Source organism: Lissotriton helveticus, chromosome 12 (assembly GCF_964261635.1).
Source record: "Lissotriton helveticus chromosome 12, aLisHel1.1, whole genome shotgun sequence".
Classification (NCBI taxonomy): domain Eukaryota; kingdom Metazoa; phylum Chordata; class Amphibia; order Caudata; family Salamandridae; genus Lissotriton; species Lissotriton helveticus.
This window is the reverse complement of record NC_136073.1, coordinates 904901716-904919131: the sequence shown is the minus strand read 5'-3', so window position 1 is coordinate 904919131 and position 17416 is coordinate 904901716. Positions and strand designations below refer to the sequence as shown.

At 43.5% G+C, this 17416-nt stretch overlaps 1 protein-coding gene across 3 annotated transcripts in view; it reads right to left on the bottom strand.

The window, feature by feature from the left end:
• The window catches only part of MINK1 (misshapen like kinase 1), a 631604-nt gene that overhangs the window by 99207 nt on the left and 514981 nt on the right, over positions 1–17416 (bottom strand). For 2 of the 3 annotated variants that reach the window (XM_078670621.1, XM_078670619.1), the window contains 2 exons: positions 8272–8432; positions 6843–6957 (listed from right to left, as the gene is read on the bottom strand). In XM_078670621.1, the coding sequence (XP_078526747.1) occupies positions 6843–6957; positions 8272–8432 (276 nt within the window). The remainder of the gene's footprint in view (positions 1–6842; positions 6958–8271; positions 8433–17416) is intronic. The other variant, XM_078670620.1, reaches the window with a different exon arrangement.

Genomic DNA, 17416 nt, shown 5'->3' with positions numbered 1-17416 from the left:
TATATACATGGACCCAATAAGAGCCACAATATTAGACCAATATATTAGTGATAAAATAGAAATTCTCATATTCAGGTTGGACCTCCACTCACAACTAAGTTGGAAGGGCGGCCTCGTTTACCGCCCCCCCCCCTGGGCCTATCTCCAACTCTATTACACATCTTCCGGACATTATTGCTCCCCATGTGATTTCTTCCAACAAATTGCTTCTTCTTGGCGACTTCAATGTCCATAGTGAGGATTTCCAGGACCCGGAGGCTGCTACTTTTTTGAAGGAAATGTCAGCCTTTGGCCTCACAAAAAAGAATGATGCCCCCTCATACATTGCAGGCCATACTCTGGACCAGGTCCTCTTCAACTCTTTTGATACAATCTATAAATCCACTAACTCACTGACATGGTCAGACCACTCGTTAATCTCATTTGACCTGGTGGGTCCACGCGAACACGTATCCAATAAAACTTCAGTAACTCGCAGTTACAGACAATGGCACAAACTTACTCCAAACCTTTTCCGGGAAGCATTTATCCCGTTCCACCAGCCACCTGTGGACACAGTTGAGGAACGACTGACGGCTTTCCAAGACTCCATCAGATACGCCATAGACACTCTGATCCCAGTGAAAAAATTGTCCGTATCCTCCACCCGTCCCCAGACCCCCTGGTACTCGTCGGATCTTAGAGCAGAGAAAAGCAAATGCAAAAAACTTGAATGCCAATGGCGCCGAACCAAAGACCCGAGGGACAAGGAAAAGTATAAATCAGCCTTAGATATATACCACAAGACTCTAAGAAATGCTCGGAAAAAGCATATAGCCATCAAACTCGAGCAATCAGATAACAGCTCTAAAACTATGTTTCACATTCTTAACACTCTTATTAATCCCAAAGCATGTAATCCTGGTGAAGAACCATCCCAATTGCTATGCGAAAACATAGCTGATCATTTCACACAAAAAATTGAGGACATTTACAACAAGATATCTACTCCCAGCACCAACTCCAGGCATAACCCGACAAATGAGATCCCCGCCCACTCAGTCTGTGCACACTGAAAGATTTTCCTTTGCTTACCACACAGGACGCCGAATCCTTATTAAAATCTGCCAAGTCAGGCTCTCCCAAAGACCTAATCCCTGCCAAAATTGCTAAAAAACTCTCAGTTGAACTGGCCGAGCCTCTCTGTTCCATTCTAAACAGCTTAATTAAACAAGGTAAACTCCCTAAAGAATGGAAAGATGCTCAGATCATGCCAATCAGGAAAAACTCCAAACTGTCGCCCAATGTCATAACCAACTACCGTCCCATCTCACTGCTTCCCTTTACAGTAAACTATTGGAAAAACACATTAACAAACATCTTTCAGCATTTGTCGAGTCCTCCAACTGTCTTGATCACTCCCAGTCAGGTTTCCGTTCCCGGCATAGCACCGAACTAGCTCTGGTTAATGTAACAGACAACATTAAAATGCAGGCGGACGCTGGTCGGGCAGTAATTCTCATACTGCTCGACTTGTCCGCCGCATTCAACACCATCTCACACCAGATTCTGCTAGATAGACTGCACTCAATAGGCATTCAGGACGCAGCCTTAGAATGGCTGAGGGACTTTCTTAAAGACAGAACACAAACAGTGAACCTTGGATCATTTAAATCCAAGACCAGCTCAGTAACCAAAGGGGTACCCCAGGGCGCCTGCCTCAGTCCCACCCTTTTCAACATGAACGTCGCCCCCCTTGCTGCACTACTCAGGAATATCGGGTTCAACCCGATTTCCTACGCAGACGACACACAACTCCTTCTTTCCTATGATAATGATACCCCCAACATTCAAAAGATATTTGCGGATGGCATGAAAGCAATAACATCTTGGATGATCTGCAATTTCCTGCAGCTAAACACAGGAAAAACAGAAATCATGCTCTTTAAAGACGCAGTCACCAGCTGGTCCCCCAGCTGGTGGCCAGAAGAACTTGGCTCAGCTCCCTCTCCTAAGCCAGTGGTTAAAAATGTAGGAGTCCTTATTGATAACAACTTGAATCTGGATGAACACATAGCAGCAACCAAACAAGCTTGCTTTCATGCCCTCAGCCTGCTCCGTTAAGTCTTCCACTTCCTCCTCTCTTCAACACGCAAGACCCTGATCCACGCCTTAGTACTCAGCCGCCTGGATTTCAGCAATGCTTTGCTGATCTCCGCCAAGGACTCTGCCTTACATAGTCTACAGGTGGTGCAGAATAGAGCAGCCCGTTTGGTAACCAGTGCTCCCTATCGTACCCCCTCTCTCCCACTCTTACGTAAACTTCCCTGGCTACCTATTCGTAAAAGAATTCACTTCAAAGTCTGCTGCATAGTATTCAAAGGCCTAAACCAGATGGGACCTGTCTATCTGGCCGATAAATTGATCAAACAGACGCTATTGCGCACCCTTCGCTCAGAAGGGAAACGCCTTCTTGTCACACCTCGCATCAGACAATCCAGACTGGGAGATAAATCATTCTCTTACCTTGCTCCCAAACTCTGGAACCAATTACCCCTGGATATCTGCCTCTCCACTAACTACCTAGCCTTCAGGAAAAAACAAAAAACTCTGCCTTTCTAAACACTGCCTGTACTACCTTTTTACGCCCTCAGCGCTGAGATACCCCATCTGGGGTGATTCAGGCGCTTTACAAATGATATAAATAAATTTAAAAAAAAGACAAGCTGGAGCATCTGAAGGCGCTTTATCTTTTTTGTCCAGTCTGGCGAGTACTGGAGTCACCGTTGCCGTTGTCTCTATGACTTTCAGGCCTTCTTCCCATAGATGACTGACAGTCGGTAAGGACCGAACTGTCTTACGATAAGGTTCCTTAAAGTCATACAAGAAACATTCTGCTTTGTCAGTTGACATGGTGAGTGCAAATCTGTTTGTGGCTCTCTCCATCAGATTATGAAAACCACCGATGTCCTCCGGTGGAGAATCGACAGGCTTCGGCGAAGGAGAAGAAGGCGACGTGATGAGATAATCGTCTCACTCTCTGCTAGGGTCCGTTATCTCTCCCTCCTCCTGATCATCATCAGTGGTCACTGGTTCCTGTTGAGATCTTGCTGGTGGAGATCTAGGCAAGGGCTCTGGTAAAATCTCTCACCTACGCACTGCGTACTTGGTAAAGAGTGTGGTTGAGGCATAGCCACTGGTAATTCTTTAGAGGTATGAGGTACAGGATATCTCTTTTTATAATCCTCCAGCATGAACTGCAGATCCTTTAACAATGAAGATGGAACACTCATCTCCTACTCCTGGTACTCCTGGCGGTATTGTTTGCGGGGACGATCTTGAAATTCCTCATATTCGTCCTCTGAGTAACCTTCTAGGTACTTCACATGGCAATGCTACGGGCTACTAGCGTAGCTAAAAGGACCACCATCATCCTCCCCTTCTTCTGACTCCTCCTCCTCCAACAGGTGAGATGGTACCAGAGGTGTCACCTTACTTGGAGAGGTAAATTCCTGGGTATTTTCTGTTTTTTTTCCCTCGTCGACGAGCCAGTCGACGAGATCGCCGTCGATATTATCGTCATCGACGCTACTGTCGACGTTGCTGTTACCTGGGCTCGCCGTCGACAATCGTGTCGACGACGCAATTGTAGCCGTAGTCATTGACGATGCCGTCGTCGCCACAGATCTTGTCGTCGATGCCGTCGTCTCCACAGATCTCGGCGTCGACACTGTTGTCGATGGTGGTACTGTCGACAGCGATAAACAATTTGAAGCAACTTTTACCTCAGATTTCGTCGACGACGACGTTATTTTCTTCGTTGACTCTCCCGTCGACGATGTAGATTTTCCCAATCTTCCCTCAGGAGGTGTGGAAGCCGGCTTCGTGACTGAATGTTTGACCTTAGGGGGTGAGTTTGAGGGCTCTGAGCTTGTCCTCTTGGTATGTTTTACCCCCGAAGCATGACCCTTGCTCTCCTTTTCCTTGCTTGGAGGATATTTAGAGGGACTGCGCCCAGAAGACCCTAGGGTGATCTTTTTAAGGGCCTTCTCAGGTCTTTCCCCTGAGGTATGAGCCTGAGGAGATCTGCTTCTTTTTTGAGATCTCCTAGAAGATGAAGACTCTTCCTCACTGTCACTAGACATGACCTCCTTACTGGCTTTTAGCTTTTGAAGCCACAGTAATAGCCTTCCTTCACGATCCCTCAAAGTTTTATTGGAAAAGCTACGACATACCTTACAATCCTTTGCCTGATGGTCTGGCTAAAGGCAGTAGATGCAATCCTTATGAGGGTCGTTTGTATAGAGCCTTTTCTTCGAACAGGTGGCACAGGCTCTAAATAAACCTTTTTTCTCCTTGTCAGCCATGGTAAAAGATGGAGAAATAGTAGGTAGTAATGCAAATAACTAAATCTGAAGAAGAAGAAACTCTCAAATCCAATCCAGATTGAGCAGAAACTGAAGAGTTTGAGCAGAGCTCAAAGGAGACTCCCAAGCACAATGTGCGGTAGAAAATCTGAGGGCAAAAGGTTTTCTCAGGAGGGTTCTAGAGGGTGAGGAGCTCTGATTGGTTCAGGGAGAAGTTTGGTCTCTTTTACATAACAAGGGTTATGGGTTGCAAAAGGGAAATGGGCCTAGGCCTCTTTTCAGTTTGCTATACTACTAAGAATTGCTTTTTTATGTCCCGGAGACAAATTTGTAAAGAAAGGGGCCCCTGAATCTCGGTTAACTAGCCAGGACAGGGAAATACAATTTTTTTTTTTTTTGGACAAGCACTTGGCCAGAGTAGATTACAACATCTAATAGGCACAAATCCCAATGTTTCAAATTATCTCCAACATATCCCTCAGTATTTCCACAACAAGACAACCCTGTATCATAAAATATATTTTAGTAGATGCAAATGCTGGCATTTACTAAAATATAAACTGTTAAATTTTGCGATCCTAAAAGGAAACATAATGAACATGTATCTAAATAGATGTATTTTGATAAATGAAATTTAAAAATGTATTAGGAAACATGTACCCCAAAGCCTGTATCCAAATATAACCAGCTAAGTTGAAGTACATAAAGAGAAATGTTAATGAACAGAACAGATATCTGTCTGAAGAAATGTGCATCTACTTTTTATAAACAATGAATTTAGATATATAGTATGTATATAAGAAAACAAGAGTATCTGAATTCAAATATTTAAAGAAAAGAAAAAGAAAAAATATATTTTGTGATACAAGGTTGTCTTGTTGTGGAAATACTGAGGGATATGTTTGAGACATTGTGCTTATGTCCCAGAGACTTCAGTCTCAACGACGGGGAATGATTCAGGCATGTGAATCTATGAAAGCTCCAAAACTGGAGTAAGTATGATTCCCTTTAGACAACTATTGATGAAGAGGGCGGCACGGAACACATCCATATGCGTTGGGAGGAATCTGAAGCATTGCTTCAAAAGTCAATCTTCACGGGGGTGGGGTTTAAAACTGCAAGATAAAACCGCTACAAAGTCAAAGGAGTGACGTGATGGTAACCTCACGCTGGATTACTAAGGGTCCTTGTGGGGAGTACATTTTATACATATTGGGAAGTCCTATGAGGAAAATACATCACACATCTTTCAGAGCAGGTATCACCGAAATCTAGACAGGAAGGGCACAGCAACAGGAGGATCTTCCCATTCTGGCGGGAATGGTGAGATCTGGGGACCAGATATGTGGACGGTTGGTGAACTTCCATCCCTATTGCATACAACAAAGTAAGCGCACTACCGTGACTGCAAGAGGTGGCACTGCACCTCATCGACAAACATCCGACCCAACAGTCCACACGCTCCTGGTGCACTGCGCGACTTGCCATCCTTTGCTGGTTTTTATGTCCTTCACTACATGTCTCAGGCTCTCTACGTGATGGGAAAAGCCAATCATGTGTGTGTCACCGATGCATGTCTCAGGCTCTCTACGTGATGGGAAAAGTCAATCATGTGTGTGTCACCGTGCATGTCTCAGGCTCTCTACGTGATGGGAAAAGTCAATCATGTGTGTGTCACCGTGCATGTCTCAGGCTCTCTACGTGATGGGAAAAGTCAATCATGTGTGTGTCACCGTGCATGTCTCAGGCTCTCTACGTGATGGGAAAAGTCAATCATGTGTGTGTCACCGATGCATGTCTCAGGCTCTCTACGTGATGGGAAAAGTCAATCATGTGTGTGTCACCGTGCATGTCTCAGGCTCTCTACGTGATGGGAAAAGTCAATCATGTGTGTGTCACCGTGCATGTCTCAGGCTCTCTACTTGATGGGAGCTCTCAATCGTCTGCCTGTGAATCATGCATGTCTCAGGCTCTAGACGCGAGGCGAGATCTCAATCGTCTGCCTGTGAATCATGCATGTCTCAGGCTCTAGACGCGAGGCGAGATCTCAATCGTCTGCCTGTGAATCATGCATGTCTCAGGCTCTCTACGTGACGGGAGATGTCAATCGTCTGCCTGTGAATCATGCATGTCTCAGGCTCTAGACGTGAGGGGAGATCTCAAGAAGCTGCCAGTGAGTGCTGCATTCCCTATGGATGGAGCGCCTTAGGGTTCTATATTGTACCTCTAAATGAAGCTACTAGAACCTACTGGGCATCATTTCCTATTCAGCACTTCCAGTTCGCTCTGGTCATCTGCCCCTGAGCCCGCTCCAGTCCATATAACAATTCACTTCCGTCCTCTGTAGGAAAGCCCAGAGCAGCCTCTAACACCCATACAAAGTCAAGCTTCATTTTTTAACGGTACCTTTTTGGTGCCACCATTGCCTCCTGAAGATGAAACAGTGTAACGACAGAACCGCTGATCTAGTCTTTCTATTTATGAGCACTTACTCACCCGTTGGGTTACCTTAGTTCCGTCTCCATAGGAGCTATCTGAGGTGGACACCAACTCCTCCACGTCATGTACCAGCATGGTACTCACACTGTCTGTGTCGCCATCTTTGCAACTCCTGCAAAGTGAAAAAGAAGACATATTTAAAAAAAGGGGGGGGGCTTACGCGCTTGCTTTGCTGTTAGTTTTGTTGGATGTTTTTTCATCATCAAATTCCTCAACACCATTAAATGGAAAATTAATTGTGGGTACCAATCATTCTAACGGCTTGTGCGGTGCAGATTTCAAATGCAGTCATCTGTTTGGTGCTTGGGTCCGCATTGGTACACTTGGAGCTATTGCTTCCAGACCCTCATCGGTGGGGCCATAATCTTATGAACCTAATGCCAAGGTGTGATAAAGAAAATTTAAAAATCCACAAGTTTTCTGGAGGCGTGCGATTCCATTTACGTTGTAGTTCTGAGTCCAGGTGATCTGCTGTGAAGTTGGGAAGCGGCAGCACTGGTAGTTGGAGAGAACCCTCAGCACGTGCAGTGGACCTAGCACACCTACCCACCTTTCCGACGCAAGGCAGGATCAGGCGTAGAAGGCTGGACTGCACCCAGGTGAAGACACCAAGCTATGGAAAGTTACAAAGCATGCAGAGGCATCTTCAAAACAGTCTTCCTCTCAGAGCCTTGTCAGTCAGTGGGGGCTGCTTTAGAGTCAGAAGCAGTGCAGGGAATGGAATGCCAACTCACATAACCATCACAAGGCTCAATGTAAACAAACGTGAGCCATTTCACTCCACCAGTCAAATGTATGGGGAATGCAGCACTTCACATTAGCACAGGAGCTCAAGCTGCGTTATATGTGCTACACTCACTAGAAATTTAAATATTGTTCAGAAAAGCACTAGATATCAATGTTTTCGGTTACCATTGACAGCAATCACAGTATTAATGCAAGGTGTGTTTTCAGACTTAACCTTGGCTGAGTCTTGAACTATAGATAAGTAAAATTGTCCATTCTTGGTGACTATTATGGTTTTATGATTTACAATGTGAAATTAAATAAAGCTTGTTTTCGATTTTACTATTGACTTTAAGTATGTGGTTTTCTAGGTGAAAATAATTGTGGATTGGTAAAAGCAAGAATGAGTCAATGGGTGAAAAGATGCTTTCATCCACAAAATCACTCGTCAATCAAACAAACCACAGAATCACTTCACCATCCATGCCCTTGGTCACTTAACCTGCATCTCACGCATCCGTTCATCAACGCATTGACCAGTTCTTGCATTCATGAACACCACCACAGACAACTTTTGTTACAATCCAGACCTTTTGGCTCAGTGAATGTTTGCTTATACCGGACTTAAATAAGAGCATAAATCAACCTTGGGGTGGGAATTGTTGGGGCGGTGGGTGTGTTTGCATCACATCTTCCTTACCTGGCACCAGAACTGTCCCTGCTCTCGTCCTGCCGGTCAGTGTCTCCTTCGTCGTCCTCATCCTCACTGCTCTCAATTTCATCGCTGGACGAAGAGTAGTCCATGGCTTTCTTTGGAGGTTTGGGGACGTCTTCTGGACGATCTTTCAACAGAACATAATCCTTTGCAAAGAGATTAAGAGCACGAGTCACTGGGCAGCATACGCTTCCCATCTCCCAGACCCGAAGGTGCACATTATGCTGACTCAAGGGAACACGCGACCCCATGTCATCACCTGGGCTAAACTGATTCACAAACACTCACCACTTTCTGAGCTAGAGGACGCTCTATTCTAGGTCAACAGAGCCCTGAATGTCACTCAGATGGATTTTTAAACTTTGAACACGATCCTCACACCTCTTATCCAGAAACACCACAAAACCATCCTCTCAGGACGCCTTCTAACAATAGTCTCTACAATCAGTGACTAGTCTCTCAGAACCATGCACATCTGTACTGCCCTCTGGAAAGACAGCTGCCCCGTCTTAGCACCTGAGGATACAATGATCGCTGTCGAACAGTGATCGCAACGCCTGCTCCATTCTTGGAAGACACAAGTCTCACAGTCTTGCAATTCAGTCTAAGGTTTACAGCCTCAAAGCAACAGCTTCAGCTAAATATGTTCTAGTCCTAATAAAACTCAGAATAGACACACGTAATCCACTGGGCCCAACCAATACTTCGATACATACACGCAAACACGCATCCATCCCTATGGTGTTTCCCAAGTTACTCCTATGGAGACATCTGTACACACTCCCTCATTCCCGTTGTGAATGACTATTCAACAGAAAAAATACAGGCTCACATCGCTACCTGGGGCACTCCAGAACCTTATGCAACCTCTCTGCGCCAAAGACTATGTCCTACCCATCATCATCAGTCTCTAAACAATAGGATAGATACTCTGTACCATGCTCCCCCCACACTCCCAACCCCCCGCCCGAACAGCACAAAAGAAATATGTTTTATAAATAGAAACAGTCGACCTGTAAAAGCCAGAGGATGGAGAGAAAAAAAAATCACCAAACAATTGAGAGATGGATCCACACAAAAATGAAAGAGACACAATAACACATCTCTTACATAAACAAAACAGATGCCTCAATAACAATAACACAACCACATTTGGTTTTCAGGTGTTTAGAAGAGGCTGGTGGGGGTTCAGCCAGTAGTTATTGGTAGTCAATAAGGTAACTCAATTTTAGCCGCTTCTATCCGTCTACAGGCCCTCGAAGGCTACTTGTATCCGAGGCCGCCACTGGTTCAACGGTCCATGAGGAGTCGTGACAGGCCAGCAGAAGGCTGAGGTTACCTCTTACTGAAACAGGCAAACACAATGGTAGCAAATCAAATCCTCAAAAATGCTATTAGGATAAAGTAAATAGAAAGACACCGTGTGACATGAACAGCAGAAGGAAGACTGAGACATTGCAACATATGGGGAGCTAACAACAAGCCCACTTGACAAACCGAAAGCAGGAAGCACACGTTGTATCGACAATGTGCTCCCTAGTTAGAGTGATATGGGTGAGCCACCACTGGAGCGATCTATGTATCTCTCCTCCAATAACCATTCTCCAGAGATACATCCTCTGAATAAAATATGACAAAAGGTTTCTAGACATACCCCGAGCTCCCAGCAGACTGCCAAGACTTTATAGGTAGGAATGGGTCATCTATTCTTCAAAGGTGGCCACTTTTTCATCTAATTACTTTTACTTGGGCATTCTCTGCTCCCCACAGACCAGGACCCTCTACCACCACTAAATAAAACTAAAAGATGATCGAAGGACTACTCACAGGAGACTAACAGGAAAGACTGAATTCCTCAAATAAGCACTGAGACTACAGATCAAGGTTAACCTGTGGCATAGTTTACAAACAGGTTGAGGGATATATGTGAACGCAGGACTACTAGGTCTGTAAGTCTTGACTGCTGTTCCGTTACCCTAAAGAGAGCCAACCATCGCTCTAAAAGAATTCTCTGGCCTACCAGTGTTGTATCTTTACTACTTTTGTGTTGGTGGGTAGCTTCGCCCACCTAATGCCCGGCCATAAGTAAGAGTAATGTCTCTTAAGAGTTTTCTGCTGGGGAATCGTCTTTGCGGCATAAGCAAATCATTCCTATTAAATAAAAGGGGAATGTGAAAACATGTTCATATTCTGGTCTCGAGCGCGATGGCTCCCAGTTGATTGTTATGGCCAAAGAACGGTCCGCACCATAGATGATGTGGAATAGTTTTGGAGATGTTACTTTGGAAAACATTCTGGGGACAACGTTTAGCAAACACAAAAATTCTGTTACCACAGAAGACATTCCTCTTTTGGAAAAATGTAGCAATGTTTCATTAGGCAGTTTTTGCAGACCAGGGGGACCCTGTACCTTATCACGAACTCTTGAGCAAAAAATACGAATTTGGGACGCAGCGAGAGAAGAATGACATTTGCAAATCTATATCTAAGAGGCTGCAGTCACAGAGAACAGTAGGTAACAGAACTGGAATTTCACAGACCAACTTCCCACTGTAGAACTAGCACCAAGCGAAGACTGGAAAAGGGCAGCGTGCCGGTAGGAACCTTTAGGGCCAATGACTACATCTGTTATCTTTAAAGATGAGACACCTCTTCCCTAGCACATCTGAAAACCCTGCTGTCCATATTCTTCTCAGAGTAACTTCCTATGCACACCATAAGGTTGATCGGTTCAACTGCATCTTGTTGCCTTTTCCACTTGAGGGGTACCACGGTGCCTTTCGACTTCCATACAGATTCTGCATCTCACATTTGTGCTCCCCTAGACTGCCTGTGGTATGTTTTGTGGAAGACCACCAACACCAGAGGATTTACACCAAAAGCAGAAGAGAGTGGGACAGAAAATAGGATGATGGTAAGCACATGCCATAACATGTATGCTACAGGACAGAAAACGGCAAAAATATAAGACATCCGAAGACAGCCATGCGCAAACACGAACATACAGAACATGTGCACTAACCTCGCCTATGGCTCGCTTATAGCTCTGAGGGGCCACGAGGGAGAGGATGCAGGAAAAGCAAGGGGAAGATATTAGTTTGTGAAACAGCACAGCTAGCAAAGAACTTCGACCCCCTATGAGGGTCCCTCCAAAGGACACCTGCGCACATGTGAGTGTGCTTCTCCAATGTGAAGCCTCCTTCACTTGAAAGCTGCATAGTGTCTGATCTTCCCATTTTAAGGTAAACAGCGACATTTCATATCTCAACAGACTGATCTTACACACACCCCATGCCAATGAACCCCACTTCTTCCATTCATTTCTGGACCAGGGCACGCCCACAGCGAGTTTCTGCTACTTGTCAGTCGCAACCATCTCTTCACCAAGAGATGCATATGAATTGCGCTTGTAAAGTGACAGGATCAACCAAGAAATGACCAGCAGTGATCGCAACATGCGAGTGTTATCAACCCCTTAAGGAATAGCAAGCATCAGCGAGTTAAACTTCAGACGCTGACGATGGTTTATGGAAAGGAGATTTTTAATTTGCACTCACATGGGTCTGGAAGACCAAGGTTTCATGGTGAGAAAGGGAGACAGTTGAACTATTCAAGAATGTGCAGCTATAAAATAATGAGTGCAAATGAAACTGAAAGAAACATGGGCCACCTTCCCAAGTTAGAGATTTAGGTAGAAGAGTGCTGGGGGAGGAGGGTTTAAGGGAGCGATGTCGACAAAATGTGTGACATTAAGAGCTGATGAAGGCCACCGGACAGGTAGGCGGATGATGCCTCACCACACTGCAGCTTTGAACTCGATAAAAGGCTGACGTCCCTCCCATCAGATGTTACACAAACCCACTGCATAAGTGTAACCATGGGGTGTGCAGGTCCAGCAGGGAGGGGGTGAAGCCAGATGTGTACATTGTTTTTATTAAAATTCTTTTTATTTAAAAAGGCATGTAAACAACCAAGGCACTACAATGCTCAAAGTGTCTGTAGAGCACATTGATACAGTAGTAATAGCTCATTGCACAGTACATTATAAGTGTTGAGAAGAGTCACATACTATACAACTACAGCAGCCCCCACATCCCCGCTCCCAGGTGGTTCACATATATCCCCTCCAAAAGTGTTCCATGACCCCCATATTTGTGATCATTTTGTCGGGCACCCCCTAGAGGCATAAATAGGAGATCCCGTCACCATGCACCAGTCCATGTCCTTGGCCAAATCGGCGATGCTGGGTGGGTTCGGGGCCCTCCATAGACCTGCAATGTTTCGCTTGGCACCATAAAGCCCAGAGCCACCCAAGTCTCTCCTTAGCACGGAGGTCCGTGGGGTCCCAAATGTTCAATAAAATCAATTTGATGTTACATGGTATCTGTTGTCCCAACGCCTCCTCCATCACACGTACCACCTGTTACATCCTACACTGTTACCTTGTATTCCATTACTTCCCCTTTAAGTGCATGAGCCTTTCTGCATGGTATTCTAGTTCTCAGAACTTTCCTAATGATGCATTCTACATCTCAATGTCAGTTGTTCTTGGACTTGTAGCTGATTACATGATGCTGTGCTGCTGAATAAACCTACTTGGATTATTACCTGTTTCCTGGATTATTACAAAATTTGGCGACGAGGACTCCAGCCATCTACAGCACAGGAGCGGAGTGAACCCAATTTCCTTCTTACTGGGACTTATTTGGACCCTTTTATGAACATCCTGCTATTTTATACTTCAGGAGTATATTAATTTTGAATTTTTACTTCCTATAATTGTTCCCTCTTTCATCCTGCTACTGGGAACCATTTGCGTGTTTTTACCTTCAAAATTTCATAGGATTTATCAATTTGCATCTTTTAATCATCTGCCTACTACCGGCGATCTTACCGAGAATTCTGTTGCCTGGTTGCCGTGGACGCCGTTTCATTTGTTGCCGTCTGCTGCCTGGATACCAGAAGGAACGCTCTTGTCTATGCGTCACCGCTTGCTGCCAAGTTACGGAAGAAGCGTCCTTTTTCTACGCCTCAATGCCGCGTCTATCTTGAAGCGTCACAGCCAGGAAGTGTTTCCCAGCAACACATCAAACATCGCGTGAGTTCCCTAACACGCGCACTGCATACGCTGATCTCCCTGACGTCATACGACGCTACGACGCTACGTGCCACACGCAACGTGCCGCCATTTTGTTTCTGCCGGCATCCTGTTACCTGGCAACAACACGCAATCACGAAGACCCTTTTTGTTCGGAAATCGTTCGTGAAACAACTTGTTTACATCACAAGCGTGTTCAAAATTTTCTACATTTACAACAGTTGAACAACGAAGGTACTCTATTATCATCCTTATACAAGAAGGAACTGACTTTTCATGACCCTAGTCACTCTGAATTCTACAGTAATTCCATATATACTACATATATACTGTGACATCTTTCTGACTGACAATTACTGCTGAGTGTGTTTTTACGTTTCCTTCAACAACTGTTATTATTTACTATACACTTTTGTATTCATTTTACTTTACTAATATTTTACAGTATATCTTCTATTACTTACTACAATGTGTTCATAATACCTATCTACATTTACATTTCTGTACATTCTTTAACCTTAGTGTTATTATTACACATTTTACTGACATTGAATTAATTAATATGCAGTTTGATCCTCCTGCAAAATTTTTGCAAGTTAAGGGTGACCCTCCCTTGCCTTGGGCAAGATGGAAAGAAGAGTTTTTCAATTATATGAAGGCAATTGATGGAGAACGAATGGGTGCAGAGAGAAAGAAAAGTATTTTACTACACTGTTTGGGCTCAGAAGGGCAAGAAATTTGTAGAACTTTACCTCTTATTGTGCTACCTTCTGGAAGTGGTGATAGTCTTAATGTTTACTCCGAAGCACTTGCCAGATTGGAGAAAAGGTTCAAACCTACTGCTAATATTGCCCTTAATCGTTTTAAATTCTATACCAGAGCACAGGAACAGAATGAATCGTTTGATGATTTTCTCACTGCATTAAGAGCGTTAACCTTACGCTGTAATTTTGGTACAATGGCCGATGAGATGATTCGTGACCAGATCATTGTTCATGTCAAAAACAAAAAAGTACAAGATAAATTATGGTGTTTAGGTGACCCTACCCTTGAAGAGAGTATTGCAATTGCTAAATCCACAGAGATGTCTGAAAAAATGGATGAACATTGTAGAGAAACAGAGTACCAACACTAGCAAAACTAGTGTTGAGGAAGAAGTATGCCTTGTTAAACCCAAAAATGAAGGAAGACATTTTTCTACTACACATGTGGGTATTAAGAATACGTCTAGTAGCAAATTCAGAAAACCTGATTTTAATAGTAATTCAGTTTCTTGTTTCAGATGTGGAAACAGATCTCATATTGCCTCTTTCCAAGGTTGTCCTGCCCTAAATAGAACCTGTACCATATGTGGGAAAATGGGACATTTTGCGAATGTCTGTAGAGAAAAGCGTTTCAATACACAGGGGCGAGCGGGGTTTTCACGTACCTTTTCTAATTTTCCCACTACTGCCAAGGTTTCTTCTATTAATACTCCTGAAACCACAACACAAGAACTGGATACAGGATATGTTGTCTCTATCATCCAAAGTGGTACTGTTGTTTCAATTAGTAAGAAATCACCTAAGTGCAAGTTTAACATTTTGGGAATTGAAGTTGAATTGATGGTAGATTCGGGATCCCCATGGACCATTATTACTAAGCAATATTTTAATGAAATGTTACAAGGTGTATGTGATTTTTCCAAGTTACAACCATCTGATATTCTAGCAGAAAGTTTTAATGGAGGCGACATTTCCATTGAAGGATTTTTGTGTGTCCCTCTAACTTTCAGGGGTAGGTTGGCTCACATCAAACTATACATTGCTATCAAAGGTATAAATGTTTTAGGATGGCAAGATCAATGGGAGCTTGGCATCAAGTTGAATCCACGTGCTAAAGATCCTATTGAGCTTTGTAGCGACCAAGAAATGGTTAACACCATTAGTGATGGGGGAGAGGATGTCACTTCAGTGTGGAGCAGAAAATTTGATAAGGTGTTTTGTGATCAACTGGGGAAGTTGAAAGGGTTTGCACACAAAATAGTGCTAAAGGATGGAGCCATTCCGGTTAAGCAGAAATTAAGAGGTGTACCTCTAAATGTCAGGTCTGAGTTAAAAGACATGTTGGATGACCTATTAAAAGAGAACATCATTGAACCTATAGAGTCCTCAGAATGGGTTTCACCCATAGTTCTCGTACGTAAACCGGATCAAAAGTTGAGAGTCTGTATTGATTTGAGAGCTCTCAACTCTAATATTGTTATAGACTGCCATCCGCTCCCTAATATTAATGAACTTGTTTCTCTGTTTGATGGTGCACAGATTTTCTCTACTTTAGATCTCAGATCAGCGTACCATCAAATAGAGCTGACGGAAGATTCCAGGAAATTCACTGCCTTTATTACACCCCTGGGTCTATTCCAATACAGAAGAATGCCATTCGGTTTGGCTTCGGCTGCTTCTGTTTTCCAGCGTGTAATGTTTCAAATTTTCAGGGATCTTGATACTTTTGTTAAGTGCTTTCAAGATGATATTTTGATCTTTTCTAAAAATACTGATGAACATTCTGCACATCTTGAGGAAGTTTGTTCCAGATTGCAAAGCCATGGTCTTACTCTTAAAGCACATAAATGCAACCTATTTAAAAAATCGGTAGAGTATTTGGGGCATACTCTTTCAGGAAAAGGTTTGATTCCAAAAAAATCTAATGTTGAGGCCATTCTCAATGCCCCGGCTCCTGGTACTAAGGAACAACTTCTATCTTTTTCGGGAATGTGCGAGTACTACAGCAAGTTTGTTGCTAACTTTGCTACTAAAATGGAGCCTTTAAGGAAATTGTTAAGGCAGAAGAATGAGTTTGTTTGGGCCTCAGAGCAAGAAAAGGCTTTTACTGAGATAAAAAGAGATATTGTAAATTCACCTACTTTGGGACCTTTTAGGATGGGCAAAGAGTGTATTATCACTACAGATGCGAGTTTATATGGATTGGGGTGTGTTTTGTCTCAGACTGATGGTATGTCAGAGTGGAATGTTGCTTTCTCTTCCAGGACCTTGAGTGAAACGGAACGCAGATATGCAGTTATCGAGCGAGAGCTACTATCATGTGTGTGGGCAATCGAACACTATAGGATCTATATTTGGGGAAGTAAGTTCATATTAAGAACTGACCACAAGCCCCTTATTCATATTCTTTCAGTAGGTGGAGGATGGAACTCTACAGCGAGAATTGCACGGTTAACATCAAGGCTACAGGAGTATAGTTTCACTGTAGAATATATACCAGGAAAGAAAAATGTCACAGCTGATTGCCTATCACGTCTTCCATGTCTTAGTGTGGTTGATGGTATATCTGGGTGTAAGGATGTGGATTTTGTGTCTAATTTGCAAGATTTTATTGGTACACAGTATCAAGATATTACTGAACAATTTTGGCTCAAGTGTCAGGAGAAGGATGATAGACTGAATACTTTAAGGAAATATTTGTTGGAAGGTTGGCCCAACAAAGCTAATGTCAGAGAAGATATTATGCCATTTTTTAATGTTGCTGATGAGTTATTTTGTGAAGGGAATTTAGTTTTTAAAGGTGACAAGTGTGTTCCACCTGTTGGAGTTCAGGATCTAATACTCAAGTTAGCACATAAGACCCATCCGGGAATTTCTGCAATGAAGCGGCTTATTAGATTGAACTTTTGGTGGCCGGGTTTAGATAGGTTTGTGGATCGTGTGGTTAGAGAATGCAGTGAGTGTTGTGACAAAGATAAAATGTTGAAGGTCTTTGTTCCTCCTCTTAAATCTGTAGCGTGGCCTGAATTTCCGTGGAAAAAAATTGCTTTTGACATCTCTGGTCCTTTCAATATTTTACCTGAGCCTTCTCGTTTTGCTCTGGTAATTATAGATTACCATTCCAAATGGCCAGAAGTGAAATTTGTATCCAGGATTACTTCTGAGATCATTATTATGTTTTTTCAGGAAGTGTTTTCCAGAGAGGGTTGTCCTTCTGTTTTGGTGTCAGACAACGGAGTTCAATTAGTCTCGTCAGAGATGCAATCAT